This window comes from Tympanuchus pallidicinctus, unplaced genomic scaffold (genome assembly GCF_026119805.1).
Source record: "Tympanuchus pallidicinctus isolate F22 unplaced genomic scaffold, pur_lepc_1.0 scaffold33, whole genome shotgun sequence".
Lineage (NCBI taxonomy): Eukaryota > Metazoa > Chordata > Aves > Galliformes > Phasianidae > Tympanuchus > Tympanuchus pallidicinctus.
In genome coordinates this window covers 1,732,651-1,759,215 of record NW_026294751.1, presented here as the reverse complement: position 1 = coordinate 1,759,215, position 26,565 = coordinate 1,732,651, and the positions used below count along the sequence as shown (strand labels likewise).

At 52.2% G+C, this 26,565-nt stretch overlaps 3 protein-coding genes across 4 annotated transcripts; all 3 read left to right on the top strand.

The window, feature by feature from the left end:
• Nucleotides 1–2,897: 2,897 nt before the first annotated feature.
• Nucleotides 2,898–8,372, top strand: CSF3R (colony stimulating factor 3 receptor). Of its 2 annotated transcripts, none has more exons than XM_052698784.1 (15): nt 2,898–3,012; nt 3,583–3,678; nt 3,817–4,134; nt 4,269–4,392; nt 4,478–4,647; nt 5,062–5,216; nt 5,440–5,593; nt 5,689–5,765; nt 5,851–6,064; nt 6,179–6,367; nt 6,594–6,695; nt 6,839–6,985; nt 7,160–7,300; nt 7,408–7,498; nt 7,652–8,372. In XM_052698784.1, exons 2-15 carry the CDS (start codon nt 3,609–3,611, stop codon nt 8,175–8,177), a joined length of 2,478 nt encoding a protein of 825 aa, XP_052554744.1. In that variant the 5' UTR covers nt 2,898–3,012; nt 3,583–3,608; the 3' UTR covers nt 8,178–8,372. The 2 variants fall into 2 exon arrangements, with proteins under 2 accessions (XP_052554744.1, XP_052554743.1); XM_052698783.1 differs by having other exon boundaries at nt 2,898–3,025.
• Nucleotides 8,373–8,487: 115 nt separating this feature from the next.
• MRPS15 (mitochondrial ribosomal protein S15) lies at nt 8,488–14,811 on the top strand. The gene is made up of 8 exons (XM_052698796.1): nt 8,488–8,659; nt 9,254–9,316; nt 9,484–9,559; nt 10,404–10,452; nt 11,218–11,302; nt 12,543–12,601; nt 13,759–13,950; nt 14,632–14,811. The coding sequence occupies exons 1-8, from the start codon at nt 8,503–8,505 to the stop codon at nt 14,749–14,751; spliced, it is 801 nt and encodes a 266-aa protein (XP_052554756.1). The 5' UTR covers nt 8,488–8,502; the 3' UTR covers nt 14,752–14,811.
• Nucleotides 14,812–15,540: 729 nt separating this feature from the next.
• Nucleotides 15,541–26,414, top strand: OSCP1 (organic solute carrier partner 1). Its single transcript, XM_052698814.1, is given in 12 exon segments — nt 15,541–15,744; nt 17,406–17,435; nt 20,625–20,779; nt 21,414–21,581; nt 21,786–21,866; nt 22,424–22,527; nt 22,874–23,002; nt 23,543–23,612; nt 24,302–24,441; nt 25,082–25,145; nt 25,236–25,348; nt 25,787–26,414. Coding segments are annotated over 12 exon segments (1,626 nt in total). The 5' UTR covers nt 15,541–15,632; the 3' UTR covers nt 26,247–26,414.
• The last annotated feature ends 151 nt before the right edge of the window (nt 26,415–26,565 follow it).

Below are 26,565 nucleotides of genomic sequence, written 5' to 3'. Positions count from 1 at the left end.
GGGACAGCAGGCAGCTCTTGCAGGTGTGGACGTCAACCGTGCAAAAAGCCAGCAGTGGGAGACGGGCAAATCAAATTACCAGGCTGCTAATGAAAGTAATGGGAAATAAAGTGAGCTGGAGGCGGCGTGGTCGGTTCCCATTTCCGCGTGTCACTGCGTTTCAATTGGGGATGTTTATGGCCCCACAGAAGCAGTGGTTAATTGCTCTTTGTGACGAGCTGAGGCGTGACGGAGCCTCTGCAGGGCTGGGTGCTGCGGGCACTGCTCCCAACGCTGGGTGCTCTGTGCTGGGTGCTCAGCACCTGGTGCCCGTTTGTCTGCAGCCACCGCCTGGGTGCACAACCTCAGTCTGCAGCTATTGGCTGTGAGATGTGTTTCTCTCCTGCTAAAAGCTGATTTTTTTTTTTCTTCTGTTATCATCAGGGGTGTTTGTGAAAGCAGGAAAACAACAGCGCTGTGCCTGCAGCCCCACAGGTCCCCAGTGTGCCATTGGGAGGTGACCCCAGTGTGCCATGGGGCAATGCTCACTGAGTGAGGATGCACTGGGTGCAAGTGGGTCCTGCCCCAAACGGTGTCCTCAGGGGGTTCTTTGGAGCAATGGGGAAGGGAGCAGTAGGGCAGGATGCTGTGCACAGCTGGACATCATAAAGGAAAAGAACGGGGATGGAGATGGGAATGTAGGTGGGTAGAGGAGGTCTGGGCCGGGTGCAGGGCCTGGCTGCTGGGTGTCACAGCAGGAATGTGGGACACTTTGCCACTGCTCTTCATGAACCCCACCAGAGTAGCAGGGCTCAGCTGTGCCCGGGCATCACTGCACTGCCACCACAACAGCACGGGGACCTGCAGGTGGCACATGAGTAGCTCAGACCCCTCCGTATCCCTTTGGCATCTCATGGATTATGGAAGAAGGATGGCAGAGGCCCACAGCCCCCTCCCCTCGCCCCCCTGGGGACTGCCTAGATCCTCACAGCATGGAAAATTAATTATCCTGTCTTATTAAATACAACAGTGTGTCAGGGGCTGTGTTGAAGGCTAGCTCTCAGACCCCAGCGCTCCATTCAGTGCCACTTCGCATCCACCTCGAGGTGAGGAATGGGGCACTGCACCCCAATCCCAGTGGGTACAAAAAGAACAGGTACCCCCAGAGCAAGTGAGTGAGTGAGTGAATGAATGAATGAATGAAGCCCTGGGGAACCCATCTTCCCCCACCTGGGAGGGCTCATTAGTGCCACTGATGAAGCACCAGAGCTGGGGTGGGCGAGGCAACCCAGCCTAAACTGTGTGGGGAATCACAGGGAAGGGGTGGCACAGGGAAACTGAGGCAGGAGGGGATGGCATCACCGCCTGAGGATGGGGCAGTGGCCATCCTGCAGGCACGGAGTGCAGAGGCACCATGGCAGTGGTGCTGCTGCCCCATGTGCTGCCCCGAAGGGTGCCAGGCTGCCCAGTCACATCATTTCTACCCCTGCCCCACGCATGGACACATTGGGAACACCCAGATCTGATCCCTGGTGCCGCCTGGTGCCCCCACATCACCTCATCCCACAGACGGCCCCGTGGGTGCATGGATGTGACTCAGTGTCAGAGGGGAACTGAGAGCTCTGTCACGGGGCCGTCCGCTCCACAACACCCCATGGAGAAGTGTCTGTGGATCCAACCCATGGGTGGGCATCTGTGCACCCAGGGGTGGGTGTGCGTCCCAATGCATGCAGCCCCAGGGCCGCGTGTCCCCACCTGCACGTCCCCGTCCCCAGAGCTGCACAGAGCAGCTCCCCATGTTGTTGTTGTTGCTGTTGTTGTCCATCTCAGAGCTCACAGCTTTCGCCATCCCTCGCCGTTCCCACGGAGATGCCCGCGTTGCCATGGTTACCACACCGCCATCCCAGCTGTAAACATCCTCTGCAGAGCCCAGGTCCGTGCTGGAACTGGGGGTTGCTACACTCGGGTAAAGTGTCGCAAGGGCAGCTGTGGGAAACGGCCCCAGTGGGACACAGCACCCATGGGACCCCAGCACCCCAAGGCCTGGCCCTGGGGGGCACCCAGATGGGTTTTCTCCCTGGATGTGTGAGCTCTGGGGCCACGGTCCTGCCTGGAAGGCAGAACTGAGGGCAGGACCTGCAGCAGGAAGGTGTCAGCGCAGTGGGATGGGGAGGTTTGGGGCTGGGGCTGAGGGAAGGGATGCTGAGGGCAGTCCCGGCCCCATGGTGAGCGGTGCAGGGAGACACGGGCAACGTTGGAGGCTCATGTCCTGTACCCAGAGCCCCGCAGCCTTTTGGGGAACAGCACCGTGTGGATCTCATTCCCACAGCCCTGTCCTGGCAGCCCCGTCCCTACTGCTGGTTGCAGATGGGGTTGCGTGTGCACCAAACACAGCACGCGCTGCGGGTCCCGTAGTAAACAGTTTGCACAACCAGCGCCGTTGCGAAGGGTGTGGGTGCGGGCGGCGAGTTGGGCAATGCCTTGTTGACCCGTGGGACGTGGATTTCCCCAGGGAAGAGACAGCACTGAGCAGCGCTGGCATTGCCCTGCAGTGGGGCACAGCCCAGGGCCAGGAGCTGCTGACAACCCTGGCCTAAGCACCAGGCCTGTGGGCAGCAAGGGGAGGGCAGCCCATGTCCCCGTGCCGTGTCCCTCCACTGTGTCCCTGTGTCCTCCTGCTGTATTGCCAAGTCCCCGCATCACAGCCCTGAGTCCCCTTGCCGTGTCCCTTCGCTGTGACCTTCAGTGCAGTCCCACTGGTGGGGCCCCGTCCTGTAGTGGGGCAGAGGAATGGGGCTGGGTGCTGCTCCCCCCGGGATGCGTGCGTGCCACTCTCCTTCCTGCAGCGTGAGGCAGCCCAGCCTGCAGGGAAGTGTTTTGCAATCACCTCCTTCAGAGAGCAGCAATTAACGGCACTGGTTTTGAGGAACTAACGGCGAGAGCAGCATGCTGGAGAGCGGGCAGCGCACAGAAAACCATCAGGAGATGGAGAGCAGCACCGGGAGCGGGCAGTGACAACGCGGGGCACAGAAGGTGTGGAGCAGAGGTAGGGATTGGGCGTGGGGTGCACCCTGTCTGCATATGTCCCTGTTGTCCCCGAGTGCTGGGGTGTGTGGGTGCCATATGGGGCAGATGATGTTCTCCCCCTGTGCTGGGTGCTGAGTGCCAAGTGCCAGCACAGGGCAGGAGCCTGGCACCAGGAGGATGTGCTTGGATGGTGTGAGGAGAAGGGGAGAGCTGGCATCGGGACCAGCCGTGGATGCAAAGAAACACTGGCAGCACCTTCAGGCCCTGCAGAGCTGCTGGCCCTGCTGCAGTGCCCTCATTCATCTGTTTCCTTCTACCAGCTTATCTCTGCCGCACAACCTCAGCTCCCTCCTCGCTCTAACCACAAATCTCTCCAGCAGCAGCCAACGATCCCTGCGATACGATCAGCCGCGGCGCACAGCAGGGCACAGGGCTCTCGTGCCACAGAACTGGGCAGCACGGTGCCACTGAGCACAGCGTGCACTGGGGGAGGTGGTTCTCCTCCACCAACACCTGGCAGCACCAGGCCAAGCCCCGACCCCGAGCCCCATCTCCACTCACTGCCCCCCACTCCAGGTGATGCCCGAAGCACAGAGCAGAGCATGGCCAGGCGTGGTGCTGGGACCTCCCTGCTGCTGCAGCTCTCCCTGCTGCTGCTCCTTGGCCCAAGTGGTGAGTGGGGATCCGTCCCAGGATGGGGCTGCACAGCTCTGCCCAACGCTCATCTCTTCCCCTCCCGCGGGGCCCCGTGCAGGAAAGAGGCCCCTCCATCCTGCACGCTGTGGGGCTGACACGTTTCCTCTCCTGCAGGGACCCAGCAGAGCGGAGCAGAGCTGGACTGCGCCTCAGTGGCCGTGGACACTCCGGTGGTGCCGATGGGGTCAGCCATCACTGCATCATGCACCATCCGCCGGGAGCGGTGCCGGGGGCTGGAGGATGGACAGCCACACATCTCCTGGCTGCTGGACAGCGAGCCGATGGCGGGGAGGCAGCGCCGTGGTGTGGGGGGCACTGAAGTGTCTGAGCTGAGCGTGCCGCAGCTCAACCGCCCGCAGGCCAAGCTGTGGTGCTGCGTGGAGTGGAACGGCACCAAGCAGCGGGTCGGCATGGCTGAGATCCGAGCAGGCTGTAAGTGCGTGGCCGTGCAGCGCGCCCATCTGCTCTGCAGTGATGCAGAACAGCGGTTGCTGTCCGCAGGGCTGCTTTGGGGCTGTCACATCCGGGCCATGTTGCCCAGCTCCTCTGCTGGCTGCTCTCCCCAGACCCCCCTGGCAAGCCCTCCAACCTCAGCTGCCTGCTGGACCTCGGTGACTATGGGCTGACGTGCCGCTGGCAGCAGGGAGCTGACGGCCACCTTCCCACCAACGTCATGCTCAAGTGTGCCACGTAAGCCACATCCCAGCCATCTTATCCAAAAACCAACCTCATATGGGCATCATACGGGCCCAAGCCCACCCCATCCTCACTGCAGGAGCAGATCCCCAGCGGTGACGGGCTGCACCCCACAAAATGGACGCAGTCAGTGCACGGTGCCGCGGCGGCTGCTGCAGCTGTACCGGCCCATGGAGCTCTGGGTGACAGCCACCAACGCGCTGGGCACAGCCGAGTCAGAGCGGCTCCGCATCGACCCCATGGATGTGGGTGAGTGACAGAGATCAGGGATGGGGAAGCTAATTAGCGGTGAGAGAAGGACATTAGAGAGCCATTAAAGCATGCCGGGCTCGTAGGTCATATTTTGCCGTGATGAATGGCTTCAGGAGATGAATAGGTGCCATGGGCACGCTGCAGAGCCGCGCGGTGCGAGCCGGCGGGTTATGAGCCAGCAGTTGACCTGCTGCACTCCACAACTCTCTCCAGCAATTGATTACCCATTTATTCAGGAGGTCTATGAATAATATATCCAGCTCCCATCAACTATTTATTGGAGGAAGCTTCCCGGGCAGCACGAGGCTGTGCTGAGCATAGGCTGCTCAGAGCAGTTCTGCATCCCTGCACCTCGTTGCACTCCAACTCCTGTCCCTCCCATGCACCCGTGTCCTGTGGCTCTCCTTGCAGCCAAGCTGGATCCCCCCATCCTGCAGAGCATCCACTCCGTGCCTCCCCAGACCGACTGCATCACCTTGACCTGGGCCATGGCCCCACGCAATGCACACATGGAGCTGTGCTGTGAGCTGCGCTACCGTGCTGCCGAAGACCCCTCCTGGGATGTGGTGAGTGCTGATGGAGGCAGAGCCAATCCCCCACCTCTGCTCCAGGTTTCCCTGCCCTGATTCCTGTACCTTGGGGCTGTGCTATGGGAGCACTTCTTGCGCCCTGGTGGGGAAAGGTGACAGCTGGACTCGTGCAGTGACTCAAAGGGACAGTTGTGGGGATGGCAGTGTCCCCTTTGGCTGCTCTATCACCCTGTACCAACCCTGCTCTGGTTCCTCCCAGGTCACAGGCATCCCAGGCCATGCAAGCAGTGTGCAGCACTGCAAGTTTCTCTTTGGGATGCTGTACCACTTCCAGATGCGGTGCCGTCGGGACTCAGCACGAGGCTACTGGAGTGAGTGGAGCGTGGGCAGGAACTACACAACCCATGAGAAAGGTGCGTGGGGGGCACCAGGAATCCTGCCCACCCCTGGGTAGCATGGCCACGGCACACCACTACTCTCCCCTCATATCCCTCGTCCCCCCACGCAGCCCCTGAAGGGAAGTTGGACGCGTGGTGGAGCACCCAGCCAGCTGCGGGCAGGATGGAGGTGCAGCTGCGGTGGAAGGTGAGCACAGGCAGGCAGAGCTGGGCATGGCACAGCATCACTGTGACACTGAGCATCCCTGGCATGTTCTGTGCCCTGTGTCCAGGCCCCACGGCGGCAGGAGGCGAATGGGCGTGTGCTGGGGTACCGGGTAACCCTGGGGTCCAGGAGGAGAGGCAGGGAGCCACAAACTGTCTGCAACACCACCGACACCCAGTGCCATTTCACCGTGCCAGAGAAGACAGGAAGGGTCTATCTCTCAGCCTACAATGCCGCTGGCGAGTCATCAGCCACAGAGGTTGTCCTACTGGAGAGGAAAGGTGAGGTGGCACCGACCTGCCCACGAGGTGCAGAGCAATGGCACAGCCATGGCTGTGGGAGCGGAGCAGGGATGCTCTCCTCTGATCTCACCCTGGCTGCTTATTCCCTCACAGGTCAGCCCCTGGCTGGGCTCCGAGCTGTACCCAGGGGTGAGCGCAGCCTGTGGGTTCGCTGGGAGGCAGCACCGGTCCCACCAGTTGCCTACGTGCTGGAGTGGCAGCAGGTGTCCTCAGAGCCCAGGCACTGCAGTGCGTGCTGGCAGTTGGAGCTCAATGGAACCACCACTGCCACCCTCATCCAGGGTAAGCTGGGGGCTGCTGGGGGTCCCAGGGCTCCCAATGGGCTCTGCAGGGCTGGCTTGTGCCTGCATCCAGAGCTCATGGCATAAAGCCTGCGCTGAGCCCGCTTCTCACACTCCCTCTTTGCTCTCGATCCTGTCACTGGTCAAAGAGCAGCCAGGATGGTGATGTGGGGCTCTCAGCAGTCAGAGCCCCCAGACCTGCTTCCCCCCTCTGCTCTCTGTTGCAGACAGCATTGAGCCCTTCCAGCAGTACAACATCTCGGTGTACCCCCTCTACAAGGATGCTGTTGGGACACCTGCTCATGTAGCAGCCTACTCCAAGCAGAAGGGTGTGTTGTCCTTCCAGCCCTTTTGGTCCCAGAGGGCTCACCAACCCCACCCTTGCATGCACGTGCCCATAATTTAGGGGCTGTGCAGAAGGGCTCAGCCCAGCTCTGTACCGTGCCCAGTCTCATGTTTTGCTCCATTTCAGCACCATCCCATGCCCCAAAACTCCACCTGAAAAGCATTGGCAAGTCCCAGGCTGAGCTCAGCTGGGAGCCGGTGGCCGTGGAGCTGCAGAATGGCTTTATCACTCACTACACTGTCTTCTGGGCAAACAGCACTGCGGAGGTTTCCAGTGAGTCCTGGCCCTGCTCCCTGCCTCACCTGGGTGCTGTGGGGGATGCCAGCAGCCCCTGCCCCAGCCAGACCTGGAGATGCCTGAGGCCTTGCTGTTGGGGGGAGGTGCCCCTGACTGTGGCTGAGCAGCAGAGCCACCCCAGCCTTTCCACCAGCCCCCATGTCTCTGCAGGTGCTGTTGTTAATTCCTCCCTCAGCTCCTTCACCATCCAAGGCCTGAAGCCATCTACTCTTTACAAAGTGCACATCATGGCCTCTACAGCTGGTGGAAGCACCAATGGCACCAGCCTGACGCTGGTGACCACCGTGCTAGGTGAGGCCACACTGGTGGGGATGGAACCATGTGGCAGAGGTGCCCCACACTGACAAGGGACACTTCCACACTTCTTGCCATGACCCTGTCCCCCGCCTGCTTCCCAGATGACATCGAAATCCAGTTCCTCTTCTTGACCCTGGTGCTGGTCTTTGTCCTGCTCATCATCCTGTTGATCTGCTTCCAGAAGAACGGGAGGTGAACACTGAGAATTACACTGCAAGGCTGGGACTCACCTCTGCCCTATGCTGGGCAGCCCCAGCCACGGCCCTGGCCCTAGTGCGGCTGGAGGAAGCAGGGAGGGGACACCTCCTTCCTGAGGTTCACCTCACCCCTTTTTGTCACCCCCAGGGTGAAGCAGCAATTCTGGCCCAGCGTCCCTGACCCAGCCAACAGCAGCCTGGGCACGTGGGTGCCAGCAGAGCAGGAGCCCCTGCAGGCCCCCGGTGTGAAGGAGCCCGGCTTGGCGACCATCTCCACCGTCACAGTGCTTGACAAGGCAGCGGGGAAGCAGGCCCCCACGTGGGGCAAGGAGCCCCCAGCCGAGCCCCCTGCCCTGCCACAGCCCTACATGCAGCAGCACGGCACGCTTCAGGCCAAAGTGGGGCCGGGGGCAGAGCCCGTGCAGTACGTGCAGGTGGTGGGCGGCAGCTCCAGTGGCCCGCAGCGCGTCGCCCCGTGCCTCTACCTGCGTTCCAGCTCCACGCAGCCTCTGCTCTCGGACCCCAGCCCCGAATCCTACGAGAATCTCTGGTTCCGCGGGGCCGCACAGAGCTGCGCCCGGGGGAGCCTGGAGGAGCCGCTCCTCGACTTCCCGCTGCTGCGGGGGCTGCTGGTGAGCGGGGCCGAGGAGCTCCACGACTTCCAACCCTGCTGAGCCCCGCCACGGACCAAACCCGATCCCCTGAGCCGAGCCGGGCCTGGAGCCCCACCTGCCATTCCGTGGGGTTGAAATCCCATAGGGGCCCTTTTCCCTCCACCCCTGCCTCCCCCTCCTCCCGCGGACTGCCCGTGGCTGCAGGCGCTCGGTGCCCCTGCTGCGCCCCAGCAATAAACACGGAGGTTTCTCGGATCACAGCTCGCGTTCCTCGGGGCGACGGGGGAAGCTGGGGTAACGGGGAGGGCAACGATGGGGCCTGAAGGCACTGCGGAAGGGGAAGGGTCTGAAAAAATCATAGAATCGTGGAGTCACGCCCCGATCGATGCGCTCGGCAATCGCTCGGCAGCACCGCCTGGACCAAGATGGCGGCGCCCAGAGGCGGGGAGACGTGAGCCGTGAGGAGATGCTGGCGTTGGGCCACAGCCTGGCGGGGGCGGCCCGCGGGGCCTTGACCGCACTGAGGGTCGGCCGCGGGGCCGGTGAGAGGCCGTGGGGCGGTGGAGGGAACATAGAGGCGGGAAGGAGCTGGGTGTGCAGCGATGGGAGAGGCAGGGCCTGCGGTGGGGCCTGGGGCGGCCTGAGAGCATCCACGGCTCACGAGGAGGCACAGCAGGCGGCGGTGTGAGGTAAAGGTCAGCACTGCTGTCCGTGCCGCGCTGCTGCCAGCACGCAGGCAGTGGCTGAGGGTAACGGAGAGGCACTCGTGTGTGAAATTAGTAGAATTAATAATCGGTGTAAGCGCTTTAAATGAGCGCAGCGGGGGGGGGGAGCCCTTCGCCGCTTTGCTGAGGGGTGTTTGTCATCTCTTCCTGCTGGTCCCTCTGAGAACCAACCTGGAGCTGTTCCCGTGGGACAGAAAACCCGTGAGGGTCACCTTGTGGTCTGAGTGCTCTGGCTTGTTTTGTACAGACTGAGACAGGTAGGAATGTAGGTAGAAAAGTGCAAACAATCTAATAAGCTAGAAATGTGCTCAGTGGGCATGGTGCAGATGGGTTGGTGGTTGCATGTGATGATCTTAGAGGTCTTTTCCAACCTCAGTGATTCTATGAAATCTTTGTTTTCTTTCCTTCAAGCTTGCGGTCCTTTTATTCAGACAGCAAGATGTTATGCCAGACCTGTGAGAAGGAAGTTGAAAGGTATATTCACACAATTCCTGTCATCTCAGCTTCATCTCTTAATGTCTTGGTTCTTGTTTGGAGCATTTAGTCTGTTTTATTTGCAGCATGTTTCCTCTGACTTACTTATATATTCAGAGCTCTGGCTTTGTATTGCTGTTCCTCAAACATGGATCTTTCTTTTGTAGACATCCCCAGCCATTTGGATGATCTCCCTCCAACAATGTTGAAGAAAGATTACGCCAATGTCCCAGTAGTAAATAGGTATGACATAATGAAGGAATGATCAGTCTCTTCAGAACTTTGTATTTTATATGCATACAGGCAGTTTGTGCAGCCCGTCACCTGCTCAGTAATTAATGTTCTGTGGTCACTGCTGTGCACAACAGTTGGAAAGCTGTTTTGAAAGTCAATCTGCAGAAGCAGTCACTGATCAGCAGTGCTTTAACTTTCTGCTTTCTTAGTGTAAGATACACTGAGCACAAGTGCTGGTTGCCCACATTTGTGGACTTTGTTGTGCACAGAAAAAGAAATAATATTGATGTAATAGAAATAATAATCTTAGAAATGACCCAAGCCTGTCTTGAACTCATGTGCTAAAGAGCATATAATTGAACGACTCAAAATGCTTGACTGCTTCTAAAATTTGCACTCAGAGTTTTGTGTTTGCATGCTTTGATTCTAGAACTGCTCATGTGTGGTGCAGGGAGAGCCCCCAGTGGTGTGAATGAGACTTTCACAGGTCTTTGAAGAAGCAAGTCTTAAAAGTCATCATTTTGTCCTTGGCTGCTTAACTTGGTGCTCAGTTAGCCTTTAGCATCCATTTTATATGCAGTGTTGTTTTGGAATTGATTAAGACTTCACTGTGACTTGAAATACTCCATGCTGTTCTTTCCGGAGCAGCAAAACTAATTGATGTTTATGTGATCTCAACCATTATTCTTCTTAGGAATACAAAGATAGTTTACATCTGACAAGTTTGGGAGGGGAGGAGAGTTGCTGTAAACTTCTAGAATAAGTTGAGAAAAACTAATGTGTTCTGAAAATCCAACTTTATGTTATTATACTTCATTCTAAGCTGATAGACTAATATTCCTTCTCCTTGCAGCGTTGACGACGTAGTGAAAAGGTTATTGTCACTGGAAATGGCAAGCCAGGTTAGTTTTATTGCACTTGTATAAAGACTAGATGGAGTAGCAAACACGTTTGTGTAAGACTTGCCTACATTGTTAAATGCCCTACATTTACTTTCTAAGTGTTGCTCAGTAACTGCAGCTGTGGGGCTGTTAAATGCACAAAGGTAATAAGTCTTGCATGCTCTTAAAGTTTATCCTGGGCTCTTCTCTTTTATAATAATTGAGTATTAAGAGAATGAAGTGTCAGACAATCACAGGAGGAGATGCAGCTGCATTATGGTTCTGCTGCAGGTCGGGTTGTTTTACAGCAAGTGGTACCCTGGACCATGGATGTTCTTCAAATGGCTTTTATTTTTTATATGCCCAGAAAGCAAGGAAACAAACAAGAAAGGCATCACAGAGATCTCACTGTTTCTTACCACTTTCCACTTAAGCTTAAAAAAGTGCAAAAACGGAAGGTTTCTGCCGTGTGAGATCAGCTTTAGCTCTGTGTCTTTTGCTCATGAGAGCAGCTGGACCTCTTCAACACCTCTCCCTTGCAACTTTGGGAAGAGGGGTGTGCCTGGGCTCTTCCTTTGAACAAGGGTGATTCTGTTCTCTGCTGAAATCTTTTTGTGCTCCCTCCCTGCTGTGCTCCTTTTTTTTTTTTGCAGCACTTCTTACACCTTTTAGGGTGGACTTGGAGTAAAGCTACAAAGTCTTTATTTGGGCATTTGGGAAAAGATTTGGGATGGCTCTGACATACAGCGTTCTTCAGAAAGTGACGACTTCTTTTGTTATTCACAGAGGGAGAAAATGAAGATAAAGATACAGCAGCTGGTAGAGAAGGTCAGGAGGTCTCCCAGTGACAATGGCTCCTTTGAGGTGCAAAGTAAGTTAGAAGAAACAGAGCCCTATGGTTGGCAGATGATGGCAGAGTTCACTTGGCTTTTATTCAGCTGTTCCCACCCCATCACTTCAAATTTCCTGTAGCAACCAAGAGAATCTCTTTCAGGAGAGCTCCTGGGAGGCAGGTGGGCCTGCACAGGGTTTGGGAATGCTGCCAGGCAATGCACACCCTCAGCACAGAGGGAGCAGTTCGAGCACGTTGTTAGAGGTGCCAAAGGCATCTGAAAGGTGCCATGAAAACATCTTGCTGCCTGCTGACAACGGGAACGTTTTGCCTCAGTTTATTTATCTATACAAAGGTCTTTACTGGGCGTGTTGGCAAGTCACTTAAGCCTTTATGGTCCTGTCATGTCATTACTCAACGTGATGTGAAACTGCCCCTTTTGTCAGTGTTTGCTCATAAGGGAGTCTTTTATGGCTCTGCTGTGTCGTTAGGGTAAGGCTTCTCTGAAATAGTCTGTGCTGCTGCAGCCCTTTTACAGTGATGTACGTCTGTCAGTTTTGTTTCCATGGCTTCTGCACCTGCAGCATTCCATCTATGGCTGAATGAACGGGGCATGAAGAAAAAAGCAAATGGCAGAACTTCAGTTGGAAGATCACTCTCTGAGTTTGGAAATGATTTTTTTTTCATGCCCATATACAGCTTTGTTTCCTGAAGTCATAACGGATGGGGGAAGAGCCAGGACAAGGTTGCTGCAGAACTCTTCACTTGATAGAGTGTAATAATTTCCATACTTTTTGAAGGGATTCATTAATCTCTTCCCTATGAAATACCTAGCCTTGCACTAAAGCTTAATGTAGTTTGGCAACACTTTCCCCATTGCACCTGTAAAAGATATTACTGAAACAAAATGATAGATTTTAGCCATGGCAACCAGATTTCTTTCTGCATAGGCAAGCTCTGTCTGAAGCACAGAGCAGAGATGAAGGCCACATAAAGTCACCAGTGTTCAAATGAGGTGAAGCACCTGCCTTACAGGGAAAACCACGTGATTAGTTGTTGGAATTGCAACAGTCAGCTTTATAATGGTGATAGTTGTTACCTGAGTTTATGTAGGCTGCATTTTGTGCTACCATTTGCTCTGAAGGCTGTGTGGAAGTATTTGCTGTTGTGCAGTGGGTACCCATAAGAACAGCAGCGGTGCTTTGAAAGGAATGCAGATGATGCTGTCTCACTCTGCAAAGCTGCTGCTCTCTCACAGCTCTCACGTCTGTCCTCACAGCTGCCATACTGACTGCCAAGATCCGCACTTTTGAGGAGCATCTTCAGAGGCATCCCAAGGTAACTGCCAGTAATTCCAACCCACACGTCTGAGGCAGCGGCTGTTCAGATTGTTTTCTGAGCTAAGGACAAAAGGATTTTAATGCTGGGGATTATGGCTTTCCTAAGATGGTCTGTAAGATAACAGTAACTGCTCCTTGCTGTCAGTCTGGGAAGCTGCTGGCTCAGTTGCAGCTGCATTTGCACCAACTGAAAGGTGGAATGTGTTCTTTTTGGTTACTGAGTTGTTGGAGATGGCTGAGCAGATAGCTTGGAGCAGAGCTCAGCTAAATCTACTGATCAGGTTTCATTGCTTAGCTGTCAGCATTACTAATGTGATTGCTTCAGCCATATTCTTCCTCTGTTCTACTGTAAAAATATTTATGGACAGGACTGCATTAATGTCATAATGGCTGTTTCCCCATCTAAAACTACGTGGGTTTGAAGCCCAAACGCAAAACATCACGAGTGTAATTTTATGAACAAGGTCTATTGAAGATTCCTAATGCCATGGAAAAGGTAAGGAGCAAATTAATCAGCTGTGTCTGAAAAAAGTTTGTAGCTATTAGCTAATCATAAAAGCTTGAAGCCTAAAACAGAGCAGAGTTTAGTTTTAAGAACACAGAAGTTGTACCAAACGTTTCAGCAGAGAAGACCTTTTGAAAGTACTTGAATCGAGCCTATTTTTAGATGAATTGCTTGTAAAGTGTAGGGAGATGGCTTCCATGAGAGAGAGCCTTGAGTGGTGTGAACCGAGCTGTGCATATTCTCTTCCAAAGAACAAATCAAACTGTCAAATAGAGCCAAGATTTTATTTTCGCCTTTAAATCCTGGAAAAGCAAAAACAAGAAAAAAGAAAAAAGCAAAAGCCTGTGTTATTTCTGGAAATGTACGCTTGAGGGGAAGCAGAGCTTTTAGCCAGCAGACCTTCACTGCATTCCTCGCCTCCAAGACACTGAAGCTTGGAGAAAGCAATTTCACTGCAAAGTAAATCAAGTCTTCCTGAACCTTCTTGTGGTGACCTAATGTTCTTGCCATACCTGCTAAGAAAAATTGCTCTCGGATACTGTCCTTAACCTGATTGTGTCCTTTTAGCCATCATCTGCTCTGTTCTGAGTAATTTATTGGGATGAAAGAGCAATCTATCTGCGATCCAGTGAACGTCAAGTCTTTTGCAGGATAAAAATAACCGTCGCCGCATGCTGATGGCCATGGATCGCCGGAACAAACTGCTGGCCTATCTGCGCCGTGTCCGCTACGACGTCTTTGAGAGCACCTGCAAGCAGCTCAACATCCAGTATGCACCACGGCCTGCCTACTTCAGGAGGGTCACCAAGCGCTGGGTTGTTAAGAAGGCTTTCTGTGTCAAGGTATGGAGAGAGCCAGAGAGAAAGCTGGGTAGCTGGAGCAGAAAAAATCTTGTAGAGGATGCAATTGGAACAGATAGCTGGCAGAAGCTGGTAGATAAAAGGCCTTCAAGTCAGTGCTTTAGATTTGAGGAGACAATGATAATATAATGACTGTAGAGCTCGGCAAAGAGCTCTGTGAAAGGTGGTTACTTAGTGGGAGGTGAAGCACATAATGAGGGTCTAACATGCTTAAGAACCTCAAGTTGAGTTGCTGGTTTGCACAGAAATGTATGATTCAGTGTAGCTTTTCCTCAAAGGTAATAGGTAAACTATTAAATATGATGGCAGTTTTAGAACAGAAATATGCATATGGCCATTGTCCTCGTTTACTCTGAATATCTTGATGTAACAGCAGAATCAAAAAGCTCAACAATGCCCTCAGTCTAGAAATACTAAGTTTCAATCCAGTAAAATTATAAGAGATTGGATAGCTATTGCTCCATACCTCAGAATGGTGCCCTAAATAACAGGCTATTTGCAGACCCCTAGGAAGACACAAAGGAGCTGATCTCACTGAACACTCTGCTGCAGGAACTTAGATCCCACTCTGTGTTGCAGTGAGCAGTGGTGGTGGAATGGCTGTGGTGGGCAACAGACCCTTTGACCTTCCCTTTCTCCCATATTCTCACCTTCTTTCTGCAGGTTTTCCAGGAGGCACGGAAGCTGAAAGCAGAAGAGAGGCTGAAGGAGAGAAGAAAGTGGCAAGAGAGAGCCAGAGCTGCAAAGGAGAAGCAGGCACAAAGTGAGGGGACACCTGTATAGCAGCACATTGGGTCTGTGATACAGCCAGCCTCTCCAAAAATAAAGAGCTCCCAAAAGGCACACGGCCTCTTTGTTTACGTGCACGCATGGTCTGCACCATATGAGTACCCAAAATAGTGCAGTGAGTGGCTAAGTGTTTTAGAGCTTTGCATTGAACTGCTTCATCAGATTATGTCCTGAACTGGTTTTTTTCCTGTGCTGAGAGGAGTTCTGGGGTGTATGGATCCAAGTTGAAGGAGGAAAGATTGAGGTTGGATGTTAGGGGGAAGTTCTTCACAAGGAGAGTGGTTAGGCCCTGGAACGGGCTGCCCAGGGAGGTTGTGGATGCCCCGTCCTTGGACGTGTTCAAGGCCAGGTTGGACGGGGTCCTGGGCAACCTGATCTGAATGTGGATGTTTGGTGGCCCTGCTAGGCAGGGGGGTTGGAACTACGTGATCCTTGAGGTCCCTTCCAACCCGGGTGATTCTGTGATTCTGTGTTCCCAGTGCCTTTCTGAAGGCAGCGATGTTTTTAAATGACAGGGAGGTGAGGCTGTAGCACAGGTTGCCCAGACCAGCTGTGGCTGCCCACATCCCTAGCAGGCGCCCGGGGCAGGTGGGACGCGGTCCTGGGCAGCCTGAGCTGGTGGGGGGCAGTGCTGTCCAACAGCCAATTCCTGCAGCGTCCCATCGCAGTTCCTTGCCGCAGCCACGACCGCACGGAGCTCCGCACTAAAAGCACTCAATGGCAGTCATTGCAGCCTCACCCGCTGAGCGGCGCAGCGCTCAGCACAACGTCCACCTGCCAAGACGGCGCTTTCTGATTGGTCGCGCCAAGACGGCTCCTTCCGATTGGCTGAGCCGTTGCCCGGTGACGGCGGCTGGCGGCTAGCTACGGGCGCCATGTCGGCGCGAACGCTGCCGCTGCTGTTCCTCAACCTGGGTGGAGAGATGCTGTATATCCTGGACCAGCGGCTGCGCGCCCAGAGCATCCCAGGCGAGAAGGCCCGAAAAGGTGAGCTGCCCCGCCGAGCCCCGGCTGCCCGTGTCGGATCTGTGGGGCGGGGGCCGGGCCGGGTCGGGGGCCGCGCGTTGAGGCCGCGCTTCGGCCTCCCCCGAGCAGCAGCGGGCCGTGAGAAGAAGCAGACGGGCTCCGGAAGCACTCAGCAGCGGGCCTGGCCCTGCCTCGCTGCTCCTGTCAGGCTGCTGCCGAACCAGCAGCGATCTGCTGTTCCTTTCCACGTGCTCAGCTTGTTGGTAATAACTCCCGTAGTAACGCAGGAATGGGCACAGATACGATCGCCGTGGAAGGGCAGAGCAATAGAACATCACTCAGCCATAGAGCATTGCGGCGTGTCATCAGAAGGAGCCCTGGGGATGTGTTTCAACCCCACGGTGTCGCAGCTCTGTCACAGAAGTTGGTCACATGTTTCTGCTGTCTGAAAATAAAGCCCTCTAAGTGAAATAAATTTCACAACGTTTTTCTAATAGTGGCTGTTGGAATGTGTTACTGAAGGTTGCCCCCATCTGCATTACTGTGTCCAGGTCTGGAGCCCCCAGTACAAGAAAGACAGAGAGTTGTTGGACAGGGTCCAGAGGAGAGCCATGAAGATGATCAGGGGACTGCAGCACCTCTCCTACAAATACAGGCTGAGGGAGCTGGGCTCGTTCAGCCTGGAGAAAAGAAGGCTGCGGGGTGACCTCAGTGCAGCCTTTCTGTACCTAAAGGGAGCCTAAAACAGGAGGGGAATCAACTCTTTGAAAGGGGAGATAACAGCAGGACAAGGGGAAATGGTTTGAAGTTGAGGGAGGGCAGATTGAGGTTGGATGTAGAGGGGAAGTTCTTTGCTATGAGAGCAGTGAGGTGCTGGAACAGCTGCCCAGAGAGGCTGTGATGCCCCGTCCATCCCTGGAGGTGTTCAAGGCCGGGTTGGATGGGGCCCTGGGCAACCTAGTGTTCAATTGGGTCTAGCATTAAATGTGGAGGTTGGCAGCCCTGCATGTGACAGGGGGTTGGAGATTTGTGATCCTTGAGGTCCCTTCCAACCCGGGCCATTCTGTGATTCTGTGAAGGTAATTTGGGAGAGGTGCACAGTGGGATAGAGCTGGCTGTGCTCAAAAGAGGAGCTGGCACTTCCCCCTCCCTGCTGCTGGTTGTGTAGCCTTCAGTTTGTAGCTCTGACTAAACTTAGCTGTGTATAGTGAGTATCTGAACAAGGTCTGCATGTCTTTTTGTATTTTAAAAGCAGAAAGCTTGAGTTCTACTATTTTACTGAGATGTGATCTTCACTGAGGCATTTCTTACTACTTAAAGCTGTTTACTGAAATATTGTTCACTAATAAGTGCCAAAAAAAGACCAAAAAAAAAAACAAAAAACACTGAATTTCAGTCAAGGGTGAAATTTTCGCTCTGTTGAAGCACCAGGATTTTCCAGGGGAAGAACAGGGTTTCATCTTTTATGTGGTCCTTGAAACTGAAAGATGCCAAATAGCAGAAGGGCGTCAGGTAACAGCAGGGTTTTTTTTCTTGATAAACACAGAATGCTGATGAGAAAAAAAAAACAAAGACCATTAGTTAGATATATATATATTTTTTCTCTTTATTTCTTTTCTCCTCCTTGAAACTCCCATTCTTACTTCTTGAACTGATGTTTTTGTTTTGTATGCTTCGTGTAGATGAATGGACAGATGTGGACAGGAAACGAGGTACTGTAATCTGGCTGCATGCAGTTGATAACACCACTACATGCACACGTGAGGCTCGTTGTATGTGAACACACTGTATGCTGTTCTGCAGCCCTCCAGTGATGGTCTCAGGGAGGAGTGATATTCTTTAAAAGATGCTTTAGCTATAAATATTTAGGGAATATTTCCAAATCACGTCACTTAAAAAACAAAATGAAGGCAATTTGTCAATTTAATGAAGGTGATGTCTGTAGAGAGATCATAACCTGTAATCCTAGTGTTAGTTTTTCTAACATCGTATCAAGACAAGCAAATAATTGTGTCAGCATTGTGAGGTTTTTCTGCTTACTGGCAAGAATGCCACCTGCATGCTGCATTTCTCTGAGATATTTCTAATTCACTGCTTAGGGTTTTGAAGAGCGAACTCAGGAGAGATGTGAGGCCCTTCCATCCAGCTGCTTACCCATCCCTGCCAGTGGTCACCATCCCTGCAGCAGAGTCATCACAAAGGAGCATTTATCCACGCTTCAGCCAGCCCGTGTTGACTTGAGTGATCACTGGAGATGGTCTGAGCTCAGGTTTTGCAGGTTTTTGTGATTTCCTTCTAGGCTCTGCCTGCAAATGGTGGGGGTCAGGGTGAGGTAAGCAGCTGGATGAGAAAGTAAATCTCTTAAATGATCCCATTTTTATTCTGTCAGGTGAACTGCCAGTGTCTTTAAGCAGCCCCCTGTTAAGAGAGATCAGCCTTATGATTTGCTTTTTGTTTTTTTCAAAGTAAGTCCTTACTGGGTTTGGAACATTTACTGAAGGTAAACAGGAATACCTTGGATTTATCCCCCACTTCTTCACTCCCATTGCATGCTGTTTGTAAGAACGTGCTTTTCCAGCATTTAATATCTCAGAAGTGTAAAAGATGCCGTGTTCCCCTCTTGTATCACATCCAAAACAGAGATAAGTTTTATAAAATCCTGCCTTATCAGATTCGGATGGTACAGGCACAAAAACTGATCTCTTGTTGCCGATTCAGTGTTTCCTGTGAGAGAAAAAAAGCCCAGCCTGTGAGTCCTGCTCTCGGGATGATCTCTGAAACATGGACACAAAGCAGGCAGCAGAGCCCATGGCTGCAGGTAAAGGCAGCAGCGAGGCACCGCCTGTGTCAGCTTTGTTAGGAGCTACAGAGCCCTGCAAACAGATGTGTGACCGCCTCGGATTCCTACCATTCCCTTCACTGTCTTGAGTGTCTTTGGAGAAGCATGAGCACAATCCAGATGTGCAGACTGCACTCTCATGTCATGCATACGAGGCTGAGATGTGTCAGTGTGCAGCGACACGACAGAAACCGCTGTGAGCCTCGGCTTCTCTTCCGTCCATTGCACTGTCTGTACCTGGTTTCCCTCTCCCCATCCCGGTTGATGAAATCCCCCTCTGCTAAATTGCTTCTCTGCTGTGTTGCTTGGCGTGCCGTTCCCCCTGAGCTACACTCCTTTATTTCTTTTCCACTGTTAGAACGGTGTAAGCACGTCCTTAGGGACTGCCTGTGCTCCGAGGTCTCTGCCATTATCCAGTGCACCTCGTGAGGTTTGCCCTTCGCTCTGATATTTGATGTCTTTCTCAGTGATTTTCGTAGCCAATACAAGAGATTTTAATTTCAGAAGATAATCTTTAAGGCTTCTCCTGTGCTTAACACAGTTCTGATTCCATTCCAAGTCTCTTCCAGCTGCAGTGGCACACTGTGAGATGTTTTGTCTCCTGACAGCGCTGGTTATCAGCGACCCTCCTAAGATGGAGAAGTCTTTGTGCAGACAACACATGTGGGAAACTTCACCAAAAACTCTTCCTGATTGCAGCCTAAGGCAGAAAGTCTTATTTTTGTCCTAATTGACTACATGCAGAATTGAATGCATAATAATACATTGTATTTGCTTTTCTCCACTGGAAGAAGGGAGGATTTTTGCATCACGCTGCACGCAGAGGTGGTTTTGTGGCCAATTTATCTGTGGAGGAGAAGGGAATTATTTTCCATTGGTAATGAGGCTTGTTTTTAATCCACACTTCAGAAGGCACTCGCCCCCTAGAAACAGCTGTCAGCGTCCAGGTGCTCAGTATCTCTGACAGACCTAGCAGTGTTCCCGAGGTAATAATCATCTAAGAAAAGATGAAGTGAGTGGTACATTAACTTTGCTTTGCTTTTTCATTGTTGCTTCCCCTGAGATGTCCCTAATCCATAAGAATTAGCTATCATTACAAGCTTCAGTAGCAGTGATCTGCTTAGGGAAATTCACGCTTGTACAATAATCTCTGTGAATTGAAATTGATTTTTTTTTCAGTGTTTTTTGATAGAGAAATAAATGCTTGTTTATGGTGATGCCATAGAATGTATCAGATTTGTGACAAAGGCGTGGGATCCAGCAGGAAAGCTGGGCTGCTTGAATCACTGCAAAAAAGCTCTCTATCTCCTTTGCTCTGAAAGCTTGTGAAGCAGAGCACAGACCTCACACTGGGTGCTCCTGATCCTCTCCGAGTCTTCAGTAAGTCCTGTAACCACCTCCGAATTCATCCTTCAGAGCGAAGCTCTAGGAAGGAAGTGCAGAGCTGCCAGCTGTTGAACTGTGCCGTTCTCAGCTCCCGGCCGGCCCTGCTCCGATCCACGCCTGTTGGTAGCTGTCTGGTTCAGGGCGTTTGGAATCATCCCAGGGCTTCTGTGTAGAAGAGGAAAACTGACGGCGTTAAGGGCAAAAAAGGGGAACAGGGACAGAGAGGTAGCTATGGTTTGTGAAAAACACGTGTAAAAAAGCCCAGACTGATGCAAAACAGTCGTCTTAGGAAGCAGAACTGTAGCTTTTCCAGATAATACATGCCAGCAAAGCCTGTAAACACAATTATTTTAAAAGAGAAAGAGCTAGCCGTTGCTGTAAAAACAAGACAACAAACTCAGCCTTATTCCCACTGGCAAAACAAGGTTTGTTGTCTGCAGCTTAGAAACATCTCTGCCTCAGGGGACAGTCTGCAGAAATCCTGCTGCTTGCTCAGAACAACATGGCACAGAGAGAAGTGCCTGCATTAAGGCACGGTGCTCCCCGTCCTGCTGCTGCTGCAGCTCCGCACCACGTCTCCAAAGCGTCCTGGGAGCCTTCAGCATCGGGTTTGTGTGGAAGGATGAGGTGAGTGCTGTGCTTCTGAAGCAGAAACAGATACTCTCTGTCTTTGCAGTTATGAATGACATCATCACAACCATGTTCAATAAAAAATTTATGGAAGAGCTGTTTAAACCACAGGAACTCTATTCCAAGAAAGCTCTGAGAACCGTGTATGACCGGCTAGCTCATGCTTCAATCATGAGACTGAACCAGGCCAGCATGGATAAGGTAAAATTGGGATCTGTGCAGTGCTCACTGTGCTGTTTGCAGGTCACTGTACTTGGAAGCACTTTGTAACAAACCTCTTCCCACTGGATTTCTTTGTAAAAATGGCTCTAAGATGAGAAAACAGTGAGAAAATCTGTAGTAGTTCCAGATAATTCAGCACCTTAAGTGGAAATACTCTGAGTTTCACATGCAAGTGACTTTAAGAGGTTCAGTAAGCAATCTTAATCAGATTTTTAATATACAAAAAGTCTATATGTATATATATGTAAATATATATACATTTCTGTGCTAACACTCACTATTTTCAATGGCAGGCAGAAGAACTCTTGCCTGCAAACAGCATATCTGGTGGTAAAAGGAAGAAGTCACAGGAGCTCACTTACCTGTCAGAGCTGTACCCTGGGGTCACTAGTGTTGAAACTGCCAGCAGTGCTCAAGACTGCTGGAGAGACCCAGGGAGCAACAGCAGTGTCACTGTAGAGGTGTCATTTCCTTGGGAAACAAAGCTAAAATGCTTTCCTTACCCTTAAGCAGGTGTTAAAAGAAAAGAATGTTCAGAACCCTTTCTTCATGAGCATGGAATCGTTGCTGTGTGTGTTGCAATGGAACCAAAACCTCCCGTGTTGCTTTGCAGCTGTATGATCTCATGACTATGGCTTTCAAGTACCAAGTCCTGCTGTGTCCCCGGCCCAAAGACATCCTGCTGGTCACGTTCAATCACCTGGATGCCATCAAAGATTTCATCTGTGATGCCCCTGCCATTCTGAACCAAGTGGATGAAACTTTCCGACAGCTGATTGAGGTGAGAACCCTTAGCAGGATGGTGGAACACGTGGATTTTCCTCTTCCAGGTTGGTCTTAGAGACTAACTGCTGCATCAGGCAGTGCCCCACTGAGAGTGGAGCTTGATCCACGTGCTCAAGTGGAGCTTGAGCTGCACGTACCAAGCGTGATTCAGCAGCATGGCTCCCTCACAGCGCCTCACCTCGGGCTGTTTCTCTTCCAGGTGTACAGCTGTCTCTCTGCTGGTGAATTTCAGCTCATCAGGCAAACACTCCTCATTTTTTTTCAGGACATGCACATAAGGGTAAGAGCCCAGTGTAACTGGTTGGTTGGAATGTGGATGTGTCTCATTGTAATCACACTGCATTTGGTTTTGGTGCTTAAGGTTTTCGGTCATCTCGATGTGCTTGTAACTTCAGTCTTCATGATTTCACATGCTGAGCACATTTAGTACAATAATACTGAATAATTCTAACATGTCCTGGAGGAAAAAAAAAACCACTCCTAATTACCTGTTTATTTCACAGGTGACTGTGTAGAATAATTTCTGATTCAGGTTTTCATTAGTACATGTTTTTTTGTAGACACTTGATATGGAAATAAGGACCTCAAACTTCAGGCCATGGGCCTTGATGCTCTGTAAATTAATTGCTCATACTCAGATGCATGAAGGGCACACTTTTCTTTTCATACTGGATCAAATGTGCCTGTCCTCTGCACTACAGTAATACACTGCTGGCTTCAGCCCAGGCACATCAGAATCTCTAGGAAACCAATCCCAGTCTAGGCTGGAAGACTTCAGAGAACTCGGAACAGAAGACGTGTAACTGAGTCTCTAGAGGATGGAATGTTCTTTTGCAGGTCTCCATCTTTCTGAAGGATAAAGTGCAGAACTCGAATGGTCGCTTTGTGCTGCCAATATCAGGCCCTGTTCCTTGGGGTACAGAAGTACCAGGAGTCATCAGGTGAATACTGTTTGCAGTGCCTTGCATGTGTGGCTGCTCAGCAAGGAGCACTTAGTGCCAGAAGCTTCGAGTGTCTCTGCTGTTGCAAGGATAGCTGAACCTCCAGTGAGCTATTGATAAAGCAAGTCTGGCACTAAGTGACCCAGCAGTGAGATGCTAACTGTGTGTCTGCCATTCCCATTCCAGTAAATTAGCTATTAGTCCTTTCTCCTTTAAAACAGGTGTTTACCAGTGTACAGAATAGGGTTTTATTCCCTTTTTTTTTTTGTACAGTAGGCAAAGGGTACAGTGCTGAAAATCAGGAATAGATCTATTGAATTTGTTTCAATGTCGGGTTGTTTTTAAGGATGTTTAATTGCAATGGAGATGAAGTTAAAAGAAGCGAGTTCACCACTGGTGGAAATTATGTCACTCCACAAAGGGAAGGATCTTTTGAGCTTTATGGAGACAGAGTCCTCAAACTTGGAACAAACATGTAAGTCATTTTTGTCCTACATAGAAATACAGAGTGAACACTGATGATGGGTTTGTTCAGAAGCGTGTCTTCAGCCTTGTATATTTATTTTTTGCATCTCTGGCATTATCAGCTAGCTTGGCTACTTCACAAAGCCATTGTGTAAAACACAACACCCAGCTAAGTGTGCATAAACAGCTGTGAGAAGGAGCCACAGTTTGATTCATGGCTATAGCAGAGCTGGAAATAGTGCTCACTGTGCACTGCGAGTTCTGTGAAATGGAAATTCAGTTTAATTGCATTCAAGGAATTACTGGTTTATTCTTCACATTTGTCATAGGTAATTCTTCCTTTTTCAGAATGAGTCAGTTATGTTCTTGCTTTGTTGCTGACATGTTTTAATGCCACAATACCCTGTAAAACAGAACTGTAACCTCTCAGCAGCTTACAATCCTCAGAAAAAATATCCTGAAGTCATTTTTAGGTGCTGTGCTGCTCCCTGCCATTTCTGTATCACAAATAAATAACAGGTTGGTTTTCCTGGTGTGCTCTTCTCTCTAGGTACAGTGTTAGTCGGCCAGCAGAGACACACACGTCAGGATCATCCAAAACCTTGGCTTCCAGTGCAAAGGTTAATGCTTTTCTGATGCTGTCACTGGTAAAACTCATGACCCTGGCAGCAAGGTGTGTCAGCAAGGTCTGCAGGTGGTCACACAGGGCAGAGGGGTTTCACCACACTCATCAGACTTCACATTCTGTTTCTTCCATCCCTTGAGAGCTGCAGTCACTGATCAAGCACACACTGCCCTCCTCCAGCCCATTCACTAGATAGCTGCTCTGTCTTCTGCTTCATTTCTGTTCTCATGTAACAGTGGCATCATTTTAGTCTGTACTCTGGGGTACCTGCCTGTTTGTTTCTCTCCAAACCTCGTCAGTTCTCTGTGAGCCTCTGTGAGCCTCAGTTCTCACTACTGTCTGAGTGAGGCTATGGGCATGTTTTCCTAACTAATTGTAGACATAAGCTGATGAAGTGGTCTGCAGAAATCTTGCTTCCTCTTTTTCATTTCTTCAGAAATCGGGAAGCTAGGTTTGCTGATTTCACAGCTCCTTGATTTAGCTGAAAAACTGTCTGGTCCTGGGTCTAGAAATGCAAGCAACCACTATATGAATATATGACTGATAATGAGGAATTGCCTGTGCCACTAACAATACATAAATGTACATAAAAATGCATATTGATGCAATTTTAGATTATGGTAACCTTGCTAGCCCTCTTTTTCCTAGTAATCCGACCAACGAACCTATTGCTGTTTTCTGCAGGAGAATGTAGCCCCAAACCCTCTTGCTAAAGAAGAACTGAAGTTCTTAGCCAGGCTGCTGGGAGGTCTGGAGATCAAGAAACCTGGTGGCAGCGAGACGGGATTTCGACTGAATTTATTCATGACAGATGAAGAGGAAGAGTACGCTCGAGCTGGTTCTGGTCTGGGGTTTGAGATGTAGTGACATGTGGACAAGGCCTGGAGGCTGAAGCTGATCCTTAACAGGGACAGATTTTTTAGGGACAGATTAGCAGCCTTTTTAGTATTTTCTTATCCATGTCCTGATATTCCCTGCAGGAACAAAAGAGGAGCAGTTTATCTGACTTTTTTTAAAGACTCAGCAAGGAAGGGGATTTGTGTTCCTGGTTTTTCAGTGATGCAGGGTCTCGTACTGCCTTCAGGTGACACTGGTGGTCACCGGCTCAGTCTGGGCTGAGGTCCAGCCACAGATCAGGCGTTAGATGCCTTCAGCCCCCTTAGCTTTCCTGTTTCAGAGAGAAGCTGAGGGGAGGTGAGGAGGCGTTTAGGCTGGAGCGCTGCAGCCCCCTCCCGGCAGGGAGGTGTTTCCACTGCTCCACGTTTAGGAAGCCCAAAGCAGGGATAAATGTCCAAAATGGGATCCGCATCCTAGTTTGCCTGGTAGAAACAGGAATGCTGCCTAGATCGCTCATCTGTAGGATCCTCAGGACGGACCAGTGACAAACACTGCTGACCTTCTGTGGGATGGGTGGGATGTGACAGGGTGACATCACGTAAAGCGCTCTTCATACTTTCAATCAAGGCAGGCGGCGCTAACGAGACCTGAGGAGTTATCCTACAAGGTTGTGAACATCGAAGCCACCGAGGTACGTGAATTCACTTGGAGTCTAACCGCTCCTCCTCCGCCGCCTTAAGAGCTTTGCACGTCGCCGGTCTGAGCCCGTATCTCTGCGCAGGAACCGGCGCGGCGAGCGGAGCTGGAGCGAATCCTGGGAGACCTGGAGGTGGCGGAGCCGTGCGCGGAGAGCTGCGGGAAGGGCGAGGACCTGCTGGCGCTGATGGACGGGCTGTGAGCCATTAAAGGCGTTCCTCCCAGCCTGCCTCCGAGCCGCCGGGCGGGGCGGGGCCGAACGGGGCGGGACGGAGCGGGGCAGCGCGCGAGGCCGCCGCTTCCTGCTGCCGGAGCGGGCGGTGAGCGGGCTTGGGGGCGATCGGGATGTGCGGAGGGAGGGGGCTGCAAACCCTGCGGGTGAGGGGATGCGTGCGGCTTGGATGGGAGAACTGAGTGTGCGGGGGGGGAGTGCAGAAGGCGGGATGGGGGATGCGAGGGCAGCGCGCAGGTGGTTATGCGAGGGAAGGGAGCAGCGAGCACCGCGGTAAGCGAAGGGAGGGAGGTAATGAGCACTCCGTGTGCACGGGGAGGAGGCAGCGCGTGCCCCCGTGTGTAGAGGGCTGGCGGAACTGCCAGGCTGGTGTGTACGTACACGAGCGTGCCATGCTTCCACAGCTGCATTGAAGCACGTGCTGGTGCCCAGTCCTGGAGGTCGAGGGGCACAGCATAGCATCTCCCTCCGTTCATCTGCCACAGCCGCACCATGGAGGTCAGCCATTCAGTCAAGGAGCGCACCATCGCCGAGAACAGCCTGGTCATCCTGCTGCAGGGCCTGCACGGCCACGTCACCACCGTGGATCTCCGTGATGAGAGCACGGCCACGGGACGGGTGGCCAACGTGGACGCCTTCATGAACATGCGCCTGGCCCAGGTGACCTTCACAGACAGGCGAGGCGTGGTGTCACAGCTGGACGAGATCTTCGTGGCCGGCAGGAACGTGCGCTACGTGCACATCCCCGACCAGGTGGACATCAGGGCCACCATCGAGCGGCAGCTGCAGGCCATCCACCGCGTGCGCTACTTCGGGGGCCGCGACAAGGGCAGGAGGGAGTTCCCTCGTGCCAAGCACAAATGAGCCCCGCTGCCTCCTTGGTGGGACACCCGAGTTTAGTTTTTCTTTAATGAACAACCCAACTTCAAAGGGTCGGTGATCTTCGGCTCCATCCCTGTGCAACTGGCAGCTACTCTTCTATCCCTCTTCTTACAGTTTTTCAGCTTTCAAACAAAGCCCTTTTGGCCACAATGCCTGGCTCTGCAGTGATCCTTGGCTGTAGCCTCTTCTGCAGGACTGTGCCCCCCTGTCCCTGGGACCCGGCTGCTGCAGGGAGCCACGGGCCTGATCCTGGGGGGGGGAGAGGGCAGTGCAGGGGTAAACCTGGGCTGTGGGCAGGCAG

Bases quoted from the DNA above. Each gene is read 5' to 3' on its own strand.
- CSF3R (XM_052698784.1), top strand. From the start codon at position 3,609: ATGGCCAGGCGTGGTGCTGGGACCTCCCTGCTGCTGCAGCTCTCCCTG. The intron at 4,393-4,477 runs GTAAGCCACATC...TCCTCACTGCAG, and splicing joins GTCATGCTCAAGTGTGCCAC to GAGCAGATCCCCAGCGGTGA. The intron at 5,594-5,688 runs GTGCGTGGGGGG...CCCCCCACGCAG, and splicing joins CTACACAACCCATGAGAAAG to CCCCTGAAGGGAAGTTGGAC.
- MRPS15 (XM_052698796.1), top strand. From the start codon at position 8,503: ATGCGCTCGGCAATCGCTCGGCAGCACCGCCTGGACCAAGATGGCGGC. The intron at 8,660-9,253 runs GTGAGAGGCCGT...CTTTCCTTCAAG, and splicing joins GAGGGTCGGCCGCGGGGCCG to CTTGCGGTCCTTTTATTCAG. The intron at 9,560-10,403 runs GTATGACATAAT...TTCTCCTTGCAG, and splicing joins AATGTCCCAGTAGTAAATAG to CGTTGACGACGTAGTGAAAA.